The sequence below is a fragment of the Zalophus californianus genome, chromosome 9 (assembly GCF_009762305.2).
Source record: "Zalophus californianus isolate mZalCal1 chromosome 9, mZalCal1.pri.v2, whole genome shotgun sequence".
In the NCBI taxonomy this organism is placed as follows: Eukaryota; Metazoa; Chordata; class Mammalia; order Carnivora; family Otariidae; genus Zalophus; species Zalophus californianus.
The window spans coordinates 71,637,638-71,663,660 of NC_045603.1; the positions used below are offsets into that span (position 1 = coordinate 71,637,638).

Below are 26,023 nucleotides of genomic sequence, written 5' to 3' on the forward strand. Positions count from 1 at the left end.
TCTCTGATTCAGCTGCTAAGAGTTTTTGCATTCATTGTTCCTGATAGCATATTTTGCTTGTTTTCATTAAGTTAAGTGAATGTTTTACCTGCTGGGTGAGCACTTCTTACATTCTTCTAGTTCATCTACACTGCAGAAAAACTTAGTAGTATTAAGGTTAGAAGTGGGGAGCTCTTTAACTAGGCAAGAGGAAAAAATGAGTAAAACTTAAAACACTCTACTGAGATATATTTTAAAACCACAAGGGAAGAGATTATTTTTAAACTCAATTGCCTACCGTTCTCACTTGAAATATCAGGAAATTAACCTTGAGATGGGGTCAGTCACATAGGAGCTGGGCTTCTCCAGCTTTTTACTTTATTTTCTTAATGTGTTACTTTTTTTCCCCCTGTTTCTTTATAACTTAGACCCTGAGTACATTTTTATAGGAAGTGCACTGGGATATTAGTTTTCTCAATCATCTATCTTGTTAAACCTCTGGCTTCTCCCAACATATTTTAAAATAGAAACAATAACCACATTATACTGAGTCAAGCAACAACCCCCTCCCTTACAGGGACATTTTCTTAAAGGAGAATAAATGTTATAGATATTCTCTTTTAAGCTTTCTTTCATACTTGTCTCTTCGATATTCAAGGTTCTGTGTCAAAGATTCAAAAGGTTTTTAAGAAAGAACAAATGGAACAATAATTTTGAGATTTATTTCCAATATTTTTAATTTATTTAATTTATTAGGTTCAAATCTGGTTATGCCACTTATTACTCAGACAAATGTTTCTAAACTCCAAATTTTTCATCTTTAAAACAGGGGTAATAATAGTATCTTCCCTAGGATCATGTAGATTAAATACAATAAGCTTAACTATTTAGCATAGTAAGGGCTCAACAAATGTTATTATTCTTATCATTAATATTATCATTATCATCTTCATCACTGTTATCATCATCGTCTTTAAATATCCAATGACATAGAATAGGGAAAAGCATTAAATGCTTTCATTTCATTCCACACAAGAGTTCTATGAGGCATGATTACTCTCTTTCCAGCTTTCTAGATGAGAAAACCAAAGCTCAGAAATTTCAAATAAATTTTGTACCAAATTCCTCAGTGATAGAGCTGAGATATCAACCTATATCTGCTTGGGAACAGAGCTCACAATTTTCTACTTACTATGGAGTTGCAAAAAGTCAGATATCTGTGAAACTAAATTCCTCAATAGCATACGTTTTTTCCTTGAAAATTATCATTTGAGAAATTATTACCTGCCAAAGATTTTTTGCTATTTAATTGAAAATCCTTAATTGATGCGTACTTCCAATAAAAAAAGCTTTTATATTCTGATTATTATCATTGCTTCCCACCTCATATTTCCTTGGTTCTCTGCTAGTTGGAAGTTATGAAATAGTCAATATATAATTCTTAGGCAAAGACAATATTTTTTAAAAAGCAAAATATATATTTAGTGTTTCGATTCATGAGTGAGTTATATATTAAATAATCCTTTTTCCTCTTTTTTATTACTTAAAAATGAATAATATGAAATAAGAAAAAATGCTATGGTCCAAGAGATGACTTTCAAACTCCAAATACTGATGTCTTCTCCCAAGAAACCTTGAACTTGTTTATTACAGGGGTTTGCAACAGCTAGTGAATTTCTCTATTTTTCCCATTTCTTTTCTACTAGCTGTAAATGTAATTGTCAATTTAATAAGTTATGAATATTAGGTCTTTCCAGTTCACTCCTACCTTTCCACTCTTTTTGTAATAACTTCAGCTGAACCCTTGCAAAGATTATCTGAAGACATTTTGAGATGTACCCAAATCCTAACCTACAGTACAAAAAGAAAAAAAAAAAGAGCTTCCTGATATTTTACATGTTTAAAAGTTAAAACCTTGAGTTGGTTTTGTGGTTACATCTCAGAAACACGGCTTTGAGAAGGCCAGATTGTAACACTTGATTTGATCATACTTGAGAATCACAATCAGCCCTCAGTCAGTATCTGTTTAGTGTTTACTCTGTGCTCAGCATTGTTCTTGGCACTGAGAGGAAAGCAGACAAAATCCTGCCCTAGAGGAGCTAATATTTCACAGACAGATGAAGAAGGGAGAGCACCAGAATTGAGAGGGCTAGCTGATTGGGCAGGCAGCCCACTGCCTGTGGCTTCAGAAGGGCCCTCACTGTCCATTCACTGCTTAAAACAGAGAGGAGTCTGGGGTTTGGCATAAAGCCCTGAACTGTGAATCAGAAAAGCTGAGTTTTAGATACTGCTTTGACACTTAATTTGTGCTGAGGCAAATTGTTGAGTCTCTGGCATCCATTTGCTCATCTGCAAAGATAGGATGTTGCCAATTCCTTTTAATTTTCACTCTTTGTGCTTAAAAATATGAGATGATTTCACTTTCCCTGCATAATCACATCTACATTTTGCTAGCATCATATTAAAGACCCCAACTATCATTCCAGCTTCAGCTTTCCAGGTCTTTTTCCCTTTAACTAATATAAATCCTCCCCCTTCTAACTGGCTATTCCTAGTGGTCTTTAAAGATTCAAATCAAGGGAAGTTTTCTTTGGGATATTTTAAATGTTACCAATTTTCTACCTTCATAAATCACATATTTGTGATCTTATGAAAGATCCCTTATGAAAATATGTGTCTATTTTATGAGACACATATTTGGCATATTTTGTAGTTATTTCTTTTATAGGGACTTTTAGAAGTGGAACTACTGAAACAAACAGAATAAACATTTTAAGGATGTTTTTATAAATTACTGAAATGATTTCCAAAAAACTTAAAATTCACCAGCATTTTATGAGAATGCCTCAAAAGATCTTGTTTAACCATGAGTATTATTACCTTAATTTTTATTTTGGCTGACTGCTTGTGAATGCACAGGACTCTACATCTCTCCTAGATAAGCCAGTTAGGAACCTCTGCCTTACTCTTAACAATTAGCTTATAGGGCGCCTGGGTGGCTCAGTCGGTTAAGCGTCTGCCTTCTATTGGTCTCCTTGCTCAGTGGAGATCCTGCTTCTCTTTCTGCCTGATACCCCCATGCTTGTGCTTGCTTGCTCGCTCTCTTTCTCTCTGACAAATAAATAAATAAAATCTTTAAAAAAAACCAATACCTTTAATGCCCAACATATTAAATAGAGATTATAGTATTAGTTGCCACATAAATCAGCGGCCACAGAACATTGAAAGATGCAACATACCTGAAAGCTTATGCTAATATACTTATGAATAAATGTACATACTTTGATAAAAATTGAACTCACCTGATAGCTTTCCACTATTTTTTCTACAACATGCTCCCAATGAACAGATATCTCAGAAGACGATAAGACTTTTACACCTACTTCTGTTGGGGCTTCACTGGGAGCTGAAATTTGATGAGAACATTATATTTTTATATAAGATGCTTATATAACAAAATTCAAATAGCACCATTTGCTGAATGAATGGATTAAAACTATATTTTAATATTTCAAGTAGTTTTCATATTTGTAAAATAAAATAAGTCAAATAATTTTATTATATTTTTCTCTAGTTTTACTAATATTACTTTATTTCATGGTCATCAATGATATATGCACACACAGTCATCTACATGAATGTTAACACAGACTTATACACATATATATACACATATACATACACACTTTAAAAAAATATGGAAAGCTTCATGGATTTCTCCAATATCTATGAGCAAGAACTGTACTAATTCTTTTTTGCATTTCTCCCAACTAATCTGCTTAAGAAAGCCCATTGATGCAGATTAAATCATTATATTTAGCTTATCAACTCTACATTATCAAAAATAGGAAATTTGGTATTTATTATAAAACATTGTTCACTACAATTAATTTTCAATTTTCTCATACTTTGTATTTACATGAGCTAAAGATACTAGGTAGACATACTTTCTTCTTTCTCTTTTATGCATAAGTTTTTTTTTTTTTAAGATCCTTTAAAACAAGTTGTGACATCTACTGCTTCTTGGGCTCAGGAAAGCTTTTATAAGTCTAATCTTCCAACTGGGCGTCAAGTCAAGTATGTATCAAAAAGGCCTCTGTTCAGTGAAAAAAAAGTAATTTACATCCCTTATGAAAATTACACAAAGAAACTAAGGAAATCTTTAAGCTAGAATGATCAATTTTTATTGTCTTTTATTAACAAGCTATAATCCTCTATGTTAAAAATGTCCTGCACATGAACACTGTTGCTTTTCTGAATCAAGGTAAACATGTAGCACTATGATTGATTTCTTAGTAGCAAAAGAAAAGATGAACACTTACACAAGTTTTGGCACATGCAGGTTTTATGAGACCCATGAAACATTTAGAAAAGAAATATAATTAAATGCAGATGGCCATGACTAAAGAGATGACAGGCATGGCCTTTTGCCTGACTACTTTAGCATCAAATAAAGCAATAAAAAATTGATATTGGGCGAGAAGATAACTTGTAAAATGCTTTTTACTTTCATTTTCTCTGTGAAATGCACTCATATTTTTCTAACTGGTAAGGCTGAGTCAAGTTATCATATTTCTGCTGAATCAGCACAAGCACAGAGAATGTAAGATTTATTACTTGGGACTAAAAAGTCCTGAATTGATTATAAACTTAAATAATTTCTATTTTTATTCTTTCTATGTATTTAGTTAACTAACTTAAAAAGTGTGTGTGTGTGTGTGTGTGTGTGTACCTACACACATATATATTCATATATATATGGTTGCCTTTCATGTTTGTGTTGTCGGTAAAGATCATGGAATGATTTGAATGCACGTTAAGTTTTTAACAAATATGAAAACTAGTAACTCTATGACTGAAGAGCATATGTAAGTTCTATGGGATAGCTAATTGTTTATTTTGAAGTAAAAATAGTGCAAACTGGGTAAATGAATAGAGTGTTTTTCCTTGAAGAGATCAGAGGAGTATCTCTTACAATTTTAAGTCTTTACACTATCCGTTTGTGCTTTTCATACATATGAAAAGAGAACTTGGCCAAGGACAAAAGTGTTAGGTCAGAAGGCAGTGAAATCCCTATTTGCTTTTCTAGCCATTAATATTTACATAGTGCTGATGAGGATGGAGATATAATGAGATCTTAAAAAATAAGGAGGTATTATCTTTCTTTAAATAGGAAAATCATAACAAAAAGCATAATAACTTAAATAGGAAATCACAGAAATTAATATCATTATGTATAATCTAAAACTACATACTATTTAGCATAGATCTATAGAGTCCTTTAGGAGCATGCTCAGATCAGTTAAAGTTTCTAGAAAAACAAAGACAGTATCTATATATTTACCCCCTAAATAGTCTTCCAGACAAATTTTTTCTTTTCCAAGAAAAAAATTCAACTGCCTTTCTGACTCCTTTTTCATAGTATTATGCTTATATTCCCTTTAATAAAATTTAGTACTCTATTATAATGACAAAAAAGTCACATAAATGCTATAATTACACAATTTTCAGGTTAAAAGGGGGAAATTTTACTCCCCAAAAAAGTATACGTTAAGTAATTTATAAACAGTAAATATTGTGAATGCACAGACATACCGAAGTTCCAATCAAGTATGGAGAATTTCTGACTTCAAAATTAGAATCAAGAGCCCAGGAACAGGGGTCTAAGCCAATTATTTTAGTGGAGATTTCCTAACTATCATGGACATGATCTAAAGGATGAAAAAGATTTTGGAGGTATTCTTGTCTTTCTTTAAATGTATAGAGTGACATTTTAATTTGGATCAAAGGAATACTCATTTAGAAATGCCTAGGACTATGAAAAGATCTTGGTAAGTAAGTTCTAAAAGGTAGCAAACAAAATGCCTACAGAGGATTAGGCTTCTCCCCTCGCTCATCATATTAGTAAGGTCTTTCTTTTACTTACCATCTTGTGCTGAATTAATGACTGCTGTGAGGCTGTAAGGTCCATCTCCTTTGTTGTTAAAGGCCTTAACTTTAACTTGGAATGCAGTAGATGGGCGCATGGTCTCATCTTTATGGACATAGCGGCCAGTATCTGGATTAGTAACTGTAACTTTTTTCCATTCTTCCCCATCAAAGGGCTTAAATGCCACTATGTAACCAAAATTGTTGCCATAGTGGTATTCTCTTGACAAAGGCTACATAGAAATTGAAATGTTAAATAGGTTTAAGCAATACAGTTTAATAGGGGGAAAATTCAAAGCAAAAATAATAACGATATACAACAAAGTATGTTCTTTGTAAAAATGTACTTTGAAAAACATGTTCACAAGTTAGTGCTGCCTGAAAATGCCAATGCAAAAACATGTTCAAACAAGTAATGACTTCACTTACCAAAGATGCTCTTCTTGGAATATCTTGGGCGGGGGGGGGGGGTCCCTCTCTGGGCCTTTTTACATTCAATTCCTTATCCCTAGGATGCTCTTCCATACAACAGAAGGCCCCTTCCCTCACTTTCTTGAGGTAAAAATCACTTACTTGTGGTCTTTCCTGGCCATAGAATCTGCCATTTCAAGACTCTTTCCATAATATCCCCATATCCCACCTCCCTGCTCTATTTTGTTCTCTTTAACACTACTATGATCCACACTACATATTTAACTTATTTATCCACGTCATTGTTCTCTCAATTACTAGAATATAAGTTTCATGAGGGAAGAGTTTCTGTGAATTTCATTTATATTTATCCCTAGGACCTAGAACAAAGCCTCAAGAAATATTTAATGAATGAGTAAATTAGTTTTTTTTAGAGTTGAAAGGCAATGGTAAGAGAGTTACACAAGACTCTAGAAGATCTGTCTTATAATCAAACAGTGAAAACTGGTCAGAGAGAAAGAGAAAGTGAAGGAAGAGATGACGCTGCCCTCATCTGTAGGAGGCTGGCTGTGGGCCCCTGTCTGACACAATATTGAAGAAAGTGCTCTGTCTGGCATTATTTTCTGAGTTTCTTATAATTATACATGTCAACTGCTCAATAAAGAAGTTAATGTCAGCTTTAACAATTCATTACTTATAAATAATGGCAAAGCTAGTTCTAGTGAATACTCGTCATTTAGTCTTTTTTAAAAAGTCAAAAAGATAAATATGCAAATTGTATATTTACTTTTTCACTGGGAATATCAAACTTAAGTTATCATGAGGAAAAGCCTTGAATTAAATATACCACAGTTGCTTGAATACACTTACGTTAAACATGATGGTATAGAAATGTAAATCCTAAAGCATAATTCCAAGAATGTACAAATTTTGATTTTTTTACATTATTAGAAAATATGTTTCTACAGTTTTCTTATTGATAGTTATCTCCCTAGTTTTTGCAATTTAGAGTATACCAGAATCATCTACAGAGTTTTCAAATCCTAATGAAAGTGGAAAAAAAATTTGCAAACTAAAAATAAAAAACAAACCTCAATAAAATTGGAAAAAATTAATGATTCTCAGGCTGTATCACCAGAGACTTGATTTAAAATTTTTAGAAAAGGCTGTCTAATTATGAATTTTTGATAAGATCCCCATCTTATTCTGAAACAGATACCCACTGAGTTAAAAAAAAATCAAGCCACATATAAGAGTAAAATATTCTAATTTTCTTAACATCTGCACTTATGTTACATTAACACTAAAACTTACAAATTAAATAACTTGAGATAAAACATTTTATTTCTAAATCTTACTTAAGAATGTAAATTAAATGCCAACAATAAAATATGACTACAGAGCACTGAGTGAAGTCAATTTTTGCTAAATATCCACCTATAGAAATCAATTTGATTTTTGCAAAGATTAAAACCTGTTTTTTCTGCACTTCTCAAAAAATCCTTTGGAGCCTAGGTATGCTCTTTGACTATCTGCAGTGATTAAACACTAAAAGTATTTAATGGGTACATGGAGCTTTATAAACATGTTACCTAAATAAATGTCACTGTGTCTAATAGAGACAAGCGTGTACTATCACAGCTTTCTCTGCCACAGTATCTCTCACTTCACGTATCCAGCTGAAATGCAGTGTTTTTCAGACATTACAGTCTCTGATACAGAACTCCTCTATGGGTCATAAAAAATTAACAAAATGTTTTGGATGCCTTAATAACAAGTCCCTTGAGTGACTTATGAGACAGATTTATCATAATAGATTACACTAGTGATCAAAGTAAGTTTCAAATGCAAAAGCAAACTCCAATTTAAAAACAGGTGCTGGGCGCCTGGGGGGCTCAGTTGGTTAAGCGACGGCCTTCGGCTCAGGTCATGATCCTGGAGTCCCGGGATCGAGTCCCGTGTCGGGCTCCCTGCTCAGCCGGGAGTCTGCTTCTCCCTCTGACCCTCTTCCCTCTCATGCTATCTCTCATTCTCTCTCTCTCAAATAAATAAAATCTTAAAAAAAAAAATAAAAACAGGTGCTGAGGGTGTTTGGGTGGCTCAGATGGTCCGCTGAACCACCAACTCTTGATTTCAGTTCAGGTCATGATCTCAGGGTCGTCAGATGGAGCTGGCAATGGGCTCTATGCTGAGCATGGAGCCTGCTTAAGATTCTCTCTCTCCCTCTACCCCTCCCTACCCCCGCCTCCTCCCTGCTCTTGCACACGCATGCATGTGTACTCTCTTTCTCTCTCTCTAAAAAATAAAACAAAAATAAAAACATGTGTTGATACAAAAGTTTTATTTAACTAAGTCTTTGGGGTTTGAATGTCCAGAGAAAATGTTATAAATTAAAATTGGGTTACCACACCACAGTGAGTTCAAGATATATCTGGAATTAGATAGCTGAATGTTTGTTTAATCTTTTAGACCAGGATCCCTTAACATCCAGGGTCTATTTTTGCATAGGAACTGCATACTAAGCCAGGTAAAATCTAACATGCATTTAAGAAAAAAAATAATTTCAGCAATTTTTTTAAAAAAGATTTTATTTATTTGACAGAGAGAGACACAGCGAGAGAGGGAACACAAGCAGGGGGAGTGGGAGAGGGAGAAGCAGGCTTCCCGCCGAGCAGGGAGCCCGATGTGGGGCTCAAACCCAGGACCCTAGGATCATGACCTGAGCCAAAGGCAGACGCTTAATGACTGAGCCACCCAGGTGCCCCTAATTTCAGTAATTTATTCTTGTGCTTTGAGCATTGACTTTTTGTCTCTTTCTTTTCTTTTTTTTCCTTAAGTAAATTTACATTTTGATAGAGGATTGTGAAATGAATAATATCTACAGAAGAAAAGTCATTATGAGCTTGGCAGATACTCCAGAAATAGATATCTATTAGAAGCGCAAGTCGGATAAAGCCTGCAGTTAAAATTTGTCTTTTGAATAATTAAAAGTAATAAAAATAATAAAATCTCAAGGAGTCTTACAAAAAGAAAATTACATGCAAAATAATATTAAGTTTAAACATGCATTATACAAATTTTATGACTATATATAGAAGACTAGAAAGACCACCCCAAAATGTCAAATTGGGTGATTTCTGGGTTGTGTGATCATGGGTAATCTTTGTTTACTTTATACTTTAACATTGGAGCTATCAATAAAAAATCTGTTGCTTTCTAACTTAAAAAATTATTTTTACAAAACAAAAAAATAATACTTCTGCAGTAGAAGTATTACCATAATAGAAGAAATAGTATTTTGACTCACTGATAATACATTTATTACACTGATAATACATATTTAACTAATGTTAACTAGAAAAGGACTAACCCATCAGTTTAGTGTACTGGACAAAGCAATGCTGAAGAACATTCAGGTTCCTTTTGGATAAACATTTCCCAGTTGAATATCCAATTATTCTAGTACCTTCCACTGCAAAGTTTTTCTTTGCTCCCAACGTATTGCTTTGGTGCCTTTTTGCAAATTAATTGTTTATATGAGTGTGAATCTATTTCTGGACTCTCTACTTCATTGATATCAGTCCTGATGCCAGTATCACATTGTCTTAATTGGTGTGGCTTTAGTAAATTTTGAATTCATAGTGTAAATCTTGCAACTTTGTTTTTTTGTTTGTTTGTCTGTTTTTAAGTTTTATTAGTGGCAAAACAATAAAATATAAAAGAACAATTGGCTTTAGAATATCGACCAGGTATCCTGCAACATTTTAAAATGTGCTTATTAGCTCTAATAGTTGCTTATAGGTTCCCTAGAATTTTCTGCACAAACACACATAGTAGTCTTTATTTCATTTTCTTACCCTATTTCACTGGCTAGGGCCTCCGTTACAACATTAAAAGGGGATATCTTTGCTCTATGTCCAAACGTAGAAGGAAAACATTTAGCTTGTCACCATTGAGCATTATTATTAACTGTAAAATTTTCATAAATATTTTTTATCAGGTGTAGGAAATTCCCTTCTATTTCTAGTTTACTTCGAATTTTTTTTTAAATCAAGAATAAGTGTTAATTATGAATGAAGATCTCTTGAGAAGATCCTATGGTTTCATTTCTTTATTCTGCCAATATGATGAGTAATATTGATTGATTTGTGAATATGAAACTAACTTTGCATTTCTGGGATAAACTACTTCATCATAGTGTTAAATTCTTTTAGTATTTTGTTGGCTTTAATTTGCCAACATTTTGTTCAGTTGTGCATTCTGTGATGATAAAGGGTATTCCTTTGTAATTTTCTTTTCTTTTTTTTATTATGTTATGTTAATCACCATACATTACATCATTAGTTTTTGATGTAGTGTTCCATGATTCACTGTTTGTGTGTAACACCCAGTGCTCCATGCAGTACATGCCCTCTTTAATACCCATCACCAGGCTAAACCATCCCCCCACCCCCCTCCCCTCTAGAACCCTCCGTTTGTTTCTCAGAGTCCGTATAGTCTCTCATCATTCGTCTCCCACTCTGATTTCCCCCCATTCATTTTCCCCTTCCTGCTATCTTCTTCTTCTTATTCTCCTCCTCCTCTTCCTCCTCCTCCTCCTTCTTCTTTTTAACGTGTAATGTATTATTTGTTTCAGAGGTACAAGTCTGTGATTCATCAATCTTACACAATTCACAGCACTCACCATACCACATACCCTCCCCAATGTCTATCACCCAGCCACCCCATCCCTCCCACCCCCCACCACTCCAGCAACCCTCAGTTTGTTTCCTGAGATTAAGAATTCCTCATATCAGTGAGGTCATATGATATATGTCTTTCTCTGATTGACTTATTTCGCTCAGCATAACACTCTCCAGTTCCATCCACGTTGTTGCAAATGGCAGGATTTCATTCCTTTTCATGGATGCATAATATTCCATTGTATATATATACATCACATCTTCTTTATCCATTCATCTTTCGATGGACATCTTGGCTCTTTCCACAGTTTGGCTATTGTGGACATTGCTGCTATAAACATTGGGGTGCACATACCCCTTTGGATCCCTACATTTGTATCTTTGGGGTAAATATCCAGAAGTGCAATTGCTGGGTCATAGGGTAACTCTATTTTCAACTATTTGAGGAACCTCCATACTGTTTTCCAGAGTGGCTGCCCCAGCTTGCATTCCCACCAACAGTGTAGGAGGGTTCCCCTTTCTCCGCATCCTTGCCAACATCTGTCGTTTCCTGACTTGTTATTTTTAGCTGTTCTGACTGGTGTGAAGTGGTATCTCATTGAGATTTTGATTTGGATTTCCCTGATGCCGAGCGATGTTGAGCACTTTTTCATGTGTCTGTTGGCCATTTGGATGTCTTCTTTGGAAAAACGTCTGTTCATGCCTTCTGCCCATTTCTTGATTGGATTATTTGTTCTTTGGGTGTTGAGTTTCATAGGTTCTTTATAGATTTTGGATACTAACCCTTTATCTGATATGTCATTTGCAAATATCTTCTCCCATTCTGTTGGTTGTCTTTTGGTTTTGTGGACTGTTTCTTTTGCTGTGCAAAAGCTTTTTAGCTTGATGAAGTCCCAATAGTTCATTTTTGCCCTTGCTTCCCTTGCCTTTGGTGACATTTCTAGGAAGAAGTTGCTGTGGCTGAGGTCAGAGAGGTTGCTGCCTCTGTTCTCCTTTAGGATTTTGATGGATTCCTGTCTCACATTTAGGTCTTTCAACCATTTGGAGTCTATTTTTGTGTGTGATGGAAGGAAATGGTCCAGTTTCATTCTTCTGCATGTGGCTGTCCAATTTTCCCAACACCATTTGTTGAAGAGACTGTCTTTTTTCCATTGGACATTCTTTCCTGCTTTGTCAATGTTTAGTTGACCATAGAGTTGAGGGTCCATTTCTGGGCTCTCGATTCTGTCCCGTTGATCTATGTGTCTGTTTTTGTGCCAGTACCATACTGTCTTGATGATGACAGCTTTGTAATAGAGCTGGAAGTCCGGGATTGTGATGCCGCCAGCTTTGCTTTTATTTTTCGACATTCCTCTGGCTACTCGGGGTCTCTTCTGGTTCCATACAAATTTTAGGATTATTTGCTACATTTCTTTGAAAAAAGTGGATGGTATTTTGATACAGATTGCATTGAATGTGTAGATTGCTCTAGGTACTCTAGGTAGCACTGACATCTTCACAATATTTGTTCTTCCAATCCATGAGCATGGGAAGTTTTTCCATCTCTTTGTGTCTTCCTCAATTTCTTTCATGAGTATTTTATAGTTTTCTGAGTACAGATCCTTGCCTCTTTGGTTAGATTTATTCCTAGGTATCTTATGGTTTGGGGTGCAATTGTAAATGGGATCGACTCCTTAATTTCTCTTTCTTCTGTCTTGTTGTTGGTGTATAGGAATGCCACTGATTTCTGTGCATTAATTTAAATCTGCCACTTTACTGAATTCCTGTATGAGTTTTAGCAGTTTTGGAGTGGAGTCTTTTGGGTTTTCCACATAAAGTATCATATCATCTGCAAAAAGTGAGAGTTTGACTTCTTCTTTGCCGATTTGGATGTGTTTATCTTTTTGTTGTCTGATTGCTGTGGCTAGGACTTCTAATACTATGTTGAATAGCAGTGGTGATAGTGGACATCCCTGCTGCATTTCTGACCTTAGGGGGAAAGCTCTAAGTTTTTCCCCATTGAGAATGATATTCGCTGTGGGTTTTTCATAGATGGCTTTTATGATATTGAGGTATGTACTCTCTATCCTATACTCTGAAGAGTTTTAATTAAGAAAGAATGCTGTACTTTGTCAAATGCTTTTTCTGCATCTATTGAGAGGATCATATGGTTCTTGTTCTTTCTTTTATTAATGTATTGAATCACATTAATTGGTTTGCATATTTTGAACCAACCTTGCAGCCCAGGGATATATCCCACTTGGTCGTGGTGAATAATCCTTTTAATGTACTGTTGGATCCTATTGGCTAGTATTTTGGTGGGAATTTTTGCATCCATGTTCATCAAGGATATTGGTCTGTAATTCTCCTTTTTGATGAGGTTTTTGTTTGGTTTGGGGATCAAGGTAATGGTGGCCTCATAAAACGAGTTTGGAAGTTTTCCTTCCATTTCTATTTTTTGGAACAGTTTCAGGAGAATAGGTATTAATTCTTCTTTAAATGTCTGATAGAATTCCCCTGGGAAGCCATCTGGCCCTGGGCTTTTGTTTGTTGGGAGATTTTTGATGACTGCTTTAATTTCCTTAGTGGTTATAGGTCTGTTCAGGTTTTCTATTTCTTCCTGGTTCAGTTTTGGTAGTTGATATGTCTCTAGGAATGCATCCATTTCTTCCAAATTATCTAATTTGCTGGCATAGAGTTGCTCATAATATGTTTTTATAATTGTTTGTATTTCTTTGGTGTTGGTTGTGATCTCTCCTCTTTCATTCATGATTTTGTTGATTTGGGTCATTTCTCTTTTTTTTGATAAGTCTGGCCAGGGGTTTATCAATCTTGTTAGTTCGTTCAAAGAACCAGCTCCTAGTTTCATTGATCTGTTCTACTGTTCTTTTGGTTTCTAGTTCATTGATTTCTGCTCTGATCTTTATTATTTCTCTTCTCTGGCTGGGTTTAGGCTTTCTTTGCTGTTCTTTCTCCAGCTCCTTCAGGTGTAATGTTAGAATTGTGTATTTGAGACCTTTCTTGTTTCTTGAGAAAGGCTTGTATTGCTATATACTTTCCTCTTAGGACTGCCTTTCTGCATCCCAAAGATTTTGAACAGTTGTGTTTTCATTTTCATTAGTTTCCCTGAATTTTTTTAAATTCTTCTTTAATTTCCTAGTTGACCCATTCATTCTTTAGTAGGATGCTCTTTAGCCTCCATATATTTGAGATCTTTCTGACTTTCATGTTGTGATTGAGTTCTAGTTTCAAAGCATTGTGGTCTGATAATATGCAGGGAATGATCCCAATCTTTTGGTACCGGTTGAGACATGATTTGTGACCTAGAATGTGATCTATTCTGGAGAATGTTCCATGGGCACCTGAGAATAATGTGTACTCTGTTGCTTTGGGATGGAATATTCTGAATATAACTGTGAAGTCCATTTGGTCCAGTGTGTCATTTAAAGCCTTTATTTCCTCGTTGATCTTTTGCTTAGATGATCTGTCCATTTCAGTGAGGGGGTGTTAAAATCCCCCACTATTATTTTATTATCATCAATGTGTTTCTTTGCTTTTGTTATTAATTGCCTTATATAATTGGCTGCTCCCATGTTAGGGGCATAGATATTTACAATTGTTAGATCTTCTTGTTAGATAGACCCCTAAGTATGATATAGTGTCCTTCCTCATCTCTTATTATAGTCTTTGGTTTAAAATCTAATTTGTCTGATATAAAGATTGCAACCCCAGCTTTCTTTGGTGTCCATTAGCATGGTAAATGATTTTTCCACCCCCTCACTTTCAATCTGGGGGTGTCTTTGGGTCTAAAATGAGTCTCTTGCAGACAGCATATCGATGGGTCTTCTTGTTTTCTTATCCAATCTGATACCCTGTGTCTTCTGACTGGGGCATTTCGCCCATTTACATTCAGGGTAACTATTGAAAGATATGAATTTAGTGCCATTGTATTGCCTGTAAGGTGACTGTTACTGTATACTGTCTGTGTTCCTTTCTGGTCTATGTTACTTTTAAGCTCTCTCTTTGCTTAGAGGACACCTTTCAATATATCTTGTAGGGCTGGTTTCGTGTTTGCAAATTTCTTTAGTTTTTGTTTGTCCTGGAAGCTTTTTATCTCTCCTTCTATTTTTGATGACAGCCTACCTGGATATAGTATTCTTGGCTTCATGTTTTTCTCACTTAGTGATCTGAATATATCATGCCAGTCCTTTCTGGCCTGCCAGATCTCTGTGGATAGGTCTGTTCCAATCTAATGTTTCTACCATTGTAGGTTACAGATCTCTTATCCTGAGCTGCTTTCAGGATTTTCTCTTTATCTCTGAGACTCCTAAGTTTCACTATTAGATGTCGGGCTGTTGACCGAATTTTACTGATTTTGAGGAGTTTCTCTGTGCCTCCTAGATTTTAATGCCTGTTTCCCTCCCCAAATTAGGGAAGTTCTCTGCTATAATTTGTTCCAATATACCTTCTGCCCCCCTCTCTCTTTCTTCTTCCTCTGGGATCCCAATTATTCTAATATTATTTCCTCTTATGGTATCACTTATCTCTCGAATTCTACCCTCGGAATCCAATAGTTGTTTATCTTTCTTTTTCTCAGCTTCTTTATTTTCCATCATTTGGTCTTCTGTATCACTAATTCTCTCTTCTGCCTCATTTATCCTAGCAGTTAGAGCCTCCATTTTTTATTGCACTTCATTAATAACCTTTTTGATTTTGACTTGGTTAGATTTTTGTTCTTTTATTTCTCCAGAAAGGGTTTCTCTAATACCTTCCATGCTTTTTTCAAGCCCAGCTAGTATCTTAAAATCATCATTCTGAACTCTAGTTCTGACATCTTACTAATGTCCATATTGATTAGGTCCCTGGCAGTCAGTACTGCCTCTTGTTCTTTTTTTTTGAGGTGATTTTTTCATCTTGTCATTTTGTCCAGAGAAGAATAGATGAATGAGAGAACAAAATGCTAACAGGGTAACAATGACCCCAGAAAAATATACACTAAACAAATCAGAATTGACCTGAGACCAGGGGAAAAGAAAAAGAAAGAAAGAAAAAGGAAAAAAAGAAAGATAAAGATAAAAACAAACAAACAAATAAACAAACAAATAAAACAGAATATGATCAAATATGATCAGGCTGGTACATAGATCAGTGCCACACACTAGAGTTTGGGCGTATTTTGGTCTGTTGGAAGAAAGTGCCTCCCAAAATTTTAAAGAAAGGAAAACTTATATATGTACAAAAATAAGGGTAAATGTGATGAAGGGATGGAATATGATTGTAAAGATGAAAATTATAAAAGATTTTATAAAAGGAATTGATAAGAAGTTGGTTGAAAAAAGAAAGAAGAGGATTAAAAAAAAAGAGAGAATGTGATCAGGCAGGAGACTAGAACAAAGCCATACACTAGAGATTTAGGGTATATTTTGGTCTGTTAGAAGAAATTGCATCCCAAAATTTTAAAGAGAGAACAACTTATATATATATATATATATACCAAAAATAAGGTTAACTACTATGAAGGGATAGAATATGACTCTAAAAATGAAAAATAAAAAAGATTTTTTAAAAAAGGGATTGATAAGATGTTGTTTGAAAAAGGGAAAAAGGAAAATTCAAAAAAAAAAAGAAAAAGAAAGTTAAAAAAATTCTTAGAAAGACTAAAGAATCATGGTAAAAAAGCCATGAGTTCTATGTGCAGTATTCCCCTAGCTCTGGAGTTCTGCCATTCTCATTGATCAGTAAACTTGGTCTTGGCTGGCTGTTCTTGCTGATCTTCTGGGTGAAGGGCCTGTTGCTGTGGTTCCCAAATGTCTTTGCGGGAGGTGGAATTGCCTCGCCCTTGCCTTGTCTGGGCTAAGTAATCTCTCGGGTTTGCTCTCAGGAGCTTTTGTTCCCTGCAAGCTTTCAGTACAGCTTTGGAGGATGAGAGTGAAAATGGTGGCCTCCCAATCTCCACCCCGGAGGAGCCGAGAGCTCAAGACCCCACTCCTCAGTGAGCTCCCAGAGAAAAGCAGTCAATCACTCCCGTCTCATTGGTCTCCGGCCGCATTCCATGCTCACCTGGCCTGTGACTGAGCATTTCTACCTCTGGCACCTGACTCGAGTCTCCCAACCCAGCATATCCCTGCGGTGTGCTCCTGCACCATTCCTCCTGGGGGAGGAATGGGAGTCTCCCCGGATCTGCCACTTGTTGGGTCCCTGCTGGAAGAGCAGTGGCCTGACTGTGCTGCAGATCACGGTTTATGGCAACCCCGAGCTGAGAGCCCACTCCTTAGCTCTGTCTCTGCAGCTGGCTTCCCCGCCCCGATAGCTGGGAGCTCTGCTGCAGTCAGGCACCCCCGGTCTTTCTGTGACCCTGAGGGTCCTGAGACCATACTGTCCCAGAAGGGTTCCACCCCTCGCTTAGCCACTGGAGCTATGTCCCTCAGCAGAGCCAACTTCTAAAAGTTCCGATTTTGTGCTCCGCTGCTCTGTCACTTGCCAGTAGCAGGTGACGGAGGCCCCTCCCTTGCCATCTATCTTCCTGAATATGGCCTCGGATTCACTTCTCCACATGTCCTATCTTACAGAAAGTGGTCGCTTTTCTGTCCAGAGAGTTGCTGCTATTCTTTTCTTCGATCTCCTGTTGAGTTTGTAGGTGTTCAGAATGCTTTGATCCCTATCTAGCTGAATTCTGGGACTGGACAAAATTTAGGTCTCCTACTCCTCCACCATCTTGCTCCTCCCCCCCTTTGTAATTTTCTTTTAAAAAATAAAATTCACATTTTACTTAAATTAAAATACATTGTAAAAAATTTTTTTCACCAAAAATAATAGCAATGATTTTTATATTTTTCCTATATAAGCCACAAAATTCCTACTTTTCTCAAGGTGATTCTTATAAATCAAGAAAAGGTAGTAGATATGGTAATGTAAAGAAAACAAATAGACAGCCAGTATCCTTGGCCTCTGATTCTATCCTGACCATGAATAAAAGCAGTGAATGTACACTCACTAGAAAGCTTTTGACTCAGTTAAGATATAAATCAACAAATGAATGTAAATAACAACCATATGTGGAATGAGTGGATTACTTTCCATTTAAACTTCAATTTCTCTTTATACTCAATGGAGAAAAAAAATCTACATTGAAACCTCTGGTGAACTCACAGTTTCTTCTACTTGTTGATAATTTCCTTAATTGTCCACTAGAATTTTTCTTAGTATATTTAAACAAAACAAAGCAAAAACAATTCACCTTGGGCAATGTCTTTTGTTTCAGTTTATTTCAGGAAACAAAGTGGATTTGAGATTAAGTGTAGGTAAAGCAGCCTATAATATATACAACTTATTAACACTTACCACCCATGTTATGGTCAGCTCTCGGTTGCTCCCCCCACCACCTCCTACATCTGAAGGAGCCACATTCGGTGCTGAAACAAACAAACAAATGAAACAATGAAAAATTAGGTTATGTAATTTTTTTGTGGTTCTAGAGTTCTTATTCACTACAAAAACCATGAATTTTTTCTTTCACTGGGAAAGACAAGCTGTACACATGATCTGCTCAGTTATAATAACAATGCCTCATAGTAACTGTAATATGTATATAATGTATTTTACTGCCAAGACAAACATTGATTCAGTGCCATAGGAAAGTGTGGGTTTTCTTCAGTAATTGGTAACAAAGCAAATTTGCCCTCCCCCCCGACACATATTTTTTTTTCCCTTTGCCCTTTCATTTAATATGATTTTGAAAGATTAGATCCACTTTGTTGGGAAAATATTTCACAACTCTTACTTTTCAATCCTATGACCTTCTAATAATTTACTGTTGTGGTGTTAATTTTATGCTTTAACCTATAAATAACTGTTAAAGAGTGCCTGTCCACTAACATTGGATAAGGTTACCCCAAAATATCTGGAAATATTAGAAATCTAATATTGTTTCTGGTACTCTCACTTCCAGTTCCTAAATCTCTTCTAGAATTTTGCCCCATCAGGGGCGCCAACACTCCCACACTCCTATCTTCTATATCATCCTTCAGTTTTCAGTTATTCTATTGGATTCTACTCTGCAGTCTTATCTTTAAAAATTATCTGTAATATTGCCTTCCACTTACCCTCCATGCCATCAAACCCTTTCCTGTCACTGAACAGCAAAGAAGAACTGGTATATGGCTATTTTTTATGCTTCACTCCATAACTACTTTTTAACAACCCATAATCTGTTTTCTACTTCTTTGTATTACTGAAATCACTCTCTCGAAAATCACACAATTTCTTCTAACTGCCAAGTCCATTGGCGTCTTCTTTGTTTTTCTCGAAGTTATTGTCTCTCCTTGAAAGTCCTTCAGTATAGTCACTATGTCTTCCCAGATTTGCATCCTGTATCTTATAGGATGCCGTGTCTTATTGGATTTGCATCTAATTGGAGTTGTACAGATAGATAAACATAGTTTGTCCTGCACTGGAAGCACTTAGAGATCAGCTACTCAGCTATATGGATGGTGTGTGTTTTCACATACAACTGTTGTGGCTCAGTCTGAGATATCACTCCCAGATCTGTTAACATTTTAAGAACATATGAAAGATGAGTTATTCCTTGATTCCCCAGATCCTTCCCGATAGGAAATAGTCATGCCTTCCTCAGAGTGCTCAAAGCAATGCATCCATTTACTAAGCTGCAGAACCCAACAAATAATTGTGATTCAAAGATAAATACTTCACAACCTCCCCTATGTTAACCATGTAAATTCTTTGTTGAATAAGGTACATTAATTGCACAGAAACAAAAAACATGTATGGTTTTCTTTATGTCTATAAACCATATGATGATTTCCATTTCTGATTAAGAGTTAATATGAATTTGAGAGATTTTATTTTACTATTCAACTATCGCCACATAAGTGTTAGAAATAAAAATTGAGTGCACAGAGGTGTTAAAAGATAATTGTAGCACTTTAGATAAAATACATATTGAAGGCTGGATATTAAAATAACTCTTGGAAACCCTTTAAACGCCATAACTCATATTCTGAAGTTAAAACTCTACATGCTACAAGAAACAAGAAACAAAGAACATGTTGTTTTATAATCAATGAATAAATCAAATTTTGTGTGTTTAACTCCAAGTACAAGTATTTTGGTCACAGGCAAATAATTTCAAAAATAACTAGAATAATTTATTATACTGTAATTTGTTGAATCAAATATTGCTTTCATCAGGTCAAGTATTATTTGCCAAAACATTTCACTGTTATCCTTTTCATTATAATCAATACTAGCCTTTTTATTTAGAACAGAGCTAAAAATGGAATATGTTTATGTTAGATTGAATTTTTTTCCATTTCATAATGTTTATTTTAAGCTCTTTTAACATGCTTCAGTAAGTAAGTCGAGACTGACTTGCTCTTCAAAGAATATTCACTGAGCTCATAATGCTAAAATAAAAGGCAGTAATGAAGGTACTGTACCTCCTAATAGAGTGTTTTGTACCTTAGGTTAATTATTGACTTAATGTCCTCCATTTAGCTTTGAATGTTCAGTTGTAGCTTTGGCAGTTATGGGACCTTTTTTCTCAGGTGGAATTGAAATATGACCTACATATCTGACAAGAATCTGAGCACCTAGGTGCTCTATATTTGCATTCAGCCTTGTATGAACAGGAAGACTTGGGCAAATCATGATTCCTTTCAGGGAAGTAAATCACTCTAAGCACAAGGCAGCTTATTCAACTTTTGGATCCAAAGTAATTTAACAGTGAACGAACTAAACTTTCTTTTAACTATAAATCATTCAAAAGATTTTAATAAATTATTCAGGAAAAATACAAAATTATTGAATTAATCATAAATAAACAATATATTATTTTACTGTGAAAGGTTAAAAATAGGGAGTTTTTATATTTGTCCTTCTGCCATGAGTTAAGTCTAAGTGATTCCCTAATGAGGTTTAGAAGAGTGCTTCTGTATTTCAATCACAGACCTAAAAATTATTTAAAAAGAATGTCACGATTATTCTTTCAGTTTATGAAAACAAAGCCAGTTTTACTTTTAGATTTGAAAGCTTAGGTAATTTGCATATAGGTACCTATTTGAGCTTTGGATTTTTATTTAACAGTATAGAAATGGGTTTACAACAAATCCTAAACTGTGAATATCATGGAGTATTTGAAGAAAGGCCCTGACCCAAAATAAACTGTTGACTACTTGGTTCTTGTTAATTATTGCTTAACTTGTAGAGCCATTTTTACAGAAATAAAGTTACCATGAATGTAACTTTCCATTTTAATTTGCATCAAAATTTCATTGTGATTTAAAACCAAATTTTTAGGAAGAGATTCAAGTGGTTATAAATGTAATGCTCTAGAATCTAGAACACCAAAGGAATTAAAGTACAGATTAACATCTTACATCTGCTTTTATTCTACTTTTAAATATATATTCTTTCTGATTAGCTGTTAGCAAAATCAAATGAACTGCACAATACTTGGATATTCAAATGAGAGGAGTTATTTGTAACCCTTATGATCTCCTGTTCTGCTGGTGGAACAGATGGCTAACATTCCTGATGCATCTACCATGTTAAACTGATGTTCTTTCCATAGTAGGTAAAAAGCAATACAGGGTCCGAGATAGTTCATAAAAATATTAACGTCTTAGGCTCTTATCAAGCTGAAATTGTAGGTCTGTTTATTAATCTAGGCTTTGATCTTAAACAGGAATTTTAAACAAGTGGTAGAGTAAATCTATTAACTGCTCAACAGAATGATAATATAAGAATAAGTCATCTGAGGAAATGCTCACAGAAAAGACTGCTACAAACTGAAGTAATCATAATGCACAGTGAACTTATTATGAAGAACTCAAACCAAACACACACTACTTGTTTAAATTAAGTAAAAGAATTAAAACTTCCTAGTGTCTCCCTCTCAGTGTATTAAAAACAAAAGCATCTAAGGCACATGTGAACTTTGTTTTCAAATAAAACAAGTTACGACTGATAATGGGTTCTTCTAAATCACAATGTGCAAACATCACGGTGGCTTTGATCGCTGCTTCTCTTTTCATCCTCCAGAGCCACCATGTTACCCTTCTTGTTCCTCCCTTTTTCTTCTACAAATAATTCTGTAGCCACTAAGGATCACAACATAAATGGAATCTGATTCCAGGCCTGAAGATGCATTTTCTTTAATATAGCAACAAGTAAATATGTACAACCAGTTTTAATTCAATGTGTTAAATATCCCTAATTTGTGAAAGTTTGCTGAATGAATGAAGAAGCCCAGCTTAATAAGAGACTCATCTAGAACATAGAAATGATTTTTACATACCACACCTAACTGGATACTCAGATCAGCACTTTGAAAAAGTATACAGAGAAGTAGCTTTATCCTCTTTCGACAGGTAAGGCAAAGGAATCCCAAAAGAAGTTACTTAGCTAGCCAGGTCACACTGTTTACATGTAGAGAAGCTATAGCTTTAACACAGGCCCCCTCGTGGCTGAAAAATCTATACTTTTTGCTACTTTTAAAAAAGATTTATCTCTTTTATTACTAATGATAGCAACTAAATTTAACAGTACCTTGCTAGCTACAAAATATGCTCTTAGCACCATTTCCCACCTTTATCAAATATAATTTAAAAAATTAAAAATAAAACTAAATAAAAGAGAATAGCTTCATTAGAAAGGAAATTAAAGCTCTATACAAAGGATGAAAGTGCCGATTCTTATATCATTTTTTTTCTCTTTTCCTTCTTAGGTTGAACCTGCATCAATAAATGCCAAAGCTTTCAAAACAAACCCAAATGCACCATTTTAGGATATCAACTCACCAAGTGCACCTGCAGATCCATTAGCTATGCGGGTATGTCTTATAATGACACATTACTTTGAAAGATGCTTTTGTTATCTCTTTCTTACAGTTAAAATTAAATGGGCTACAATGAATTACAAACACATCTTCTAATTCTTCATTTGGGACCATCCATTTTATAATGCACTTGTCTGAATCCAAAGAATATATGCAACTGTGCAGTGCGATCTTAACATTAAGTAATTGGACAGATAAGGGCATGTGCTGCATTAGATAATGTTGTGCCTTTCAATCAGCATAATGAGGTGCAGGGGCAACCTTTCCATCAAATGGGAACCAGGCTTTATCCCACATAACATATGCTGGCATCTCTTAGAGTTGTTATAATGGTACATGACAAGACAAACATCCCCTTGTTTTGAAAAAGTATTTTTATTTTTTTGTAAGAATGAACAATATGTCTAATTTTATGCATATTAAATTCTCAAAAAACAGGATGAAAAGAAAAACAACATTTAAAGAGATATTCTGTTGAATTTTATTATAGTAAATATATAAAATTCTTCCTCTAAGATGATTAGAAATTACATGAAATTACGAATCTCTAGGCTTATAAAAAAATGGAAATATATTGCCAAATGAGGTGATCAATTACAGAGTAGACACTATTTTCTTATAAGCATATTAAAGTTTAAAATGAGAATTAGAAGCATCATAAATAAATTTTATTCAGCAAATATTATTCACTAGACAGTACTAACTGCTCTCCTTACATCTTTTTAATCATAAAAAATAATACAGAATAAATGATTTCCATTTAGACATGAGAAAACTAAGGCTCAGAGGGGTTAAATAATCTGCCACTAATCAAAGGTTTTAAATGATGGCACCAAAATTTTACTGAAATAGTGTTCTCAACTTCAATACAGTCCTTTTAGAAAGTGTTTTAGGAGCAGAGCTTTTAGAATTAGAAAGTCCTGGATTTGAATCCCAGCTCTGCTTCACATTAGCTAGGCTGTAATCTTAACTTCCTTGTCCGTAAAATTAGGGATAACAATACCAGTTTCATGAAGTTATTGTGGGAATTAAGTGGAGCAATGCAAATAGGAAGCTTAGCACTGTGATAATATATAGCAGGTGCTGAAATGCTGGTAGCTATAAAAGTTGATTAATATAAGACCCTACAATTTTTCTTATGAAAGATTAATGAATGTGTTAAAGGTTATAGGAGTTATTTTTGCACAATAGAAATGAATGAATCATCTCATTATATCACTAGAGGGCTGTACCTTGCATTGGGACCAAGACTGTTATCACTTTGTAGGTCTGTTTGTTTTGGCCCTGAAGGCTCTCAAAGGAAGTTGTTTTCTAAGCACACTAGAGAATTAATTCATTTACAAAATACCATTTGAGCAAATACAACATAAAAGGCAATGCTTAAAAAAGGTGATGCCAAAAATTTGTTGGTTGAAAGAAACAATCCAACAAAAAACAACTTTTTCCCAACATTTCTAAGGGTAAGAAGACCCTGAGGTTGAAAAGTCTTCAGAGTTACATACAAACTGTTGGTGATAAGTATATCAAAAGGATCCTGATCTTCTAAATATATTAAATATAAATTATATTCATAGACTGAGATTCAAAAACCAGATTGAATCTTTCTCTTAGACACTTTTTGTTGTTATTCCTAAAATCATATTATTTATGATATCATCAATTAAATAATTAATCAGTTATGTATTAATTAAATATGATATCATCAATTAATTAATTATTTCTACTTTGAGATAAAAAAAGATCTTGAAATAATTCTTTCCAGATGATCAAGCTATGTATACCAAATCAGTCATTTTCTGAGATTAAATAATTAAGATATTGTTTGTATCAGAATTCCTAGGAGAGGGGAAAGTCTACACCTATCACCAATGCCAGAGAAAGTACCCTCCCTCTCCTATGAAGAATTTTGTACTTCAAAATATGTGTTCAGATTAAGTTTTAGTTCTATATCATGTTAGTTGAGAGATAATGGAAAGTTAATCAAGCTCAATGAGATTTAAAAAGAGCCCATAGGGCGCCTGGGTGGCTCAGTTGGTTAAGCGTCTGACTTCGGCACTGGTAATGATCTCGAGTCCCGCACTGGGCTCCCTGCTCTGCACGGAGACTGATTCTCCCTCTGCCTCTCATTCTCTGTCTCTCATGAATAAATGAATAAAATCTTTAAAAAATAAAAATAAAAAAGACCCATGTTTCAGTTATAATTTTTTAACTGAAATAAGTTTACTTAGGCATAAATTTAATCATTTAATTTTATTTTTGCAATTTTATTTTGAAAATGAATACTTGTTAAATCAAATCAAGTGCAAGATCTCTCAGCATGAAATTATGTGGTTAAAACCACCAGTCAGATCACGCCCATGTTCCTTTTTATTTTTGTCTTTCAAGAAAGGGCAACTGCGTTCAGTCCATCATACTGAAGTTTCTATTAAAAACATAAGTGGGGGCGCCTGGGTGGCTCAGTCATCAAGTGTCTGCCTTCCGCTCAGACTCTCCCCCCTGGGATCCTGGGATCGAGCCCCACACCAGGCTCCCTGCTTGGCGGGGAGCCTGCTTCTCCCTCTCCCACTCCCTCTGCTTGTGTTCCCTAGCTCATTGTGTCTCTCTCTGTCAAATAAATAAATAAAAACTTTAAAAAATAATAATAAAAAAATAAAAACCAAACACAAGAATCCTGGCTATCTGGTATCTGTGTTCTATAAAGCTTCAACTTATATTACCTCCCTATACTAGTGAGATTCCTGTGAGGTGAGAAAAAAATAACAGTTGTATTCATTTCGTGGGTGGATATACCAAAACAAAAAAAAAATTAGTATTTAGTCATATCTAGTTCCATAGTTAAGGATGAAATCTAAACTTCTACTAGAACACTAATAAACTTTTATATAAATAGGCATTTTTAGAGTCTTGCTTGAGACACCACCTGTAAGAGAGAAAGCTCAATATATGAGAAGTGTCAAACGGATCTGGATTTGAACTGAGTCTTGCAAGTAGCTACATTCATTCAACACTATTTACTGTCTGTGAGTCTACTGCCCATTAATGAACACTGAATTAAATTACCTACTTTAAAATATTATTATAGGAATTAACTGAAATATGTGTGAAAATAGTGTGGCTCAGTACTTCAGGGTTTATTTTCTCCCTTTATTACAGAATCATCATTTGTATCTGGTAAATAATGTAGTAAACC

The 26,023-nt window shown here is 34.9% G+C and overlaps 1 protein-coding gene across 3 annotated transcripts in view; it reads right to left on the reverse strand.

The window, feature by feature from the left end:
* Positions 1 to 26,023, reverse strand: part of CNTN1 (contactin 1) — a 381,883-nt gene that overhangs the window by 52,003 nt on the left and 303,857 nt on the right. For all 3 annotated transcript variants that reach the window (XM_027593329.2, XM_027593330.2, XM_027593331.2), the window contains 3 exons: positions 18,321 to 18,391; positions 5,906 to 6,140; positions 3,282 to 3,385 (listed from right to left, as the gene is read on the reverse strand). In XM_027593329.2, coding sequence (XP_027449130.1) covers positions 3,282 to 3,385; positions 5,906 to 6,140; positions 18,321 to 18,391 — 410 coding nt within the window. The remainder of the gene's footprint in view (positions 1 to 3,281; positions 3,386 to 5,905; positions 6,141 to 18,320; positions 18,392 to 26,023) is intronic.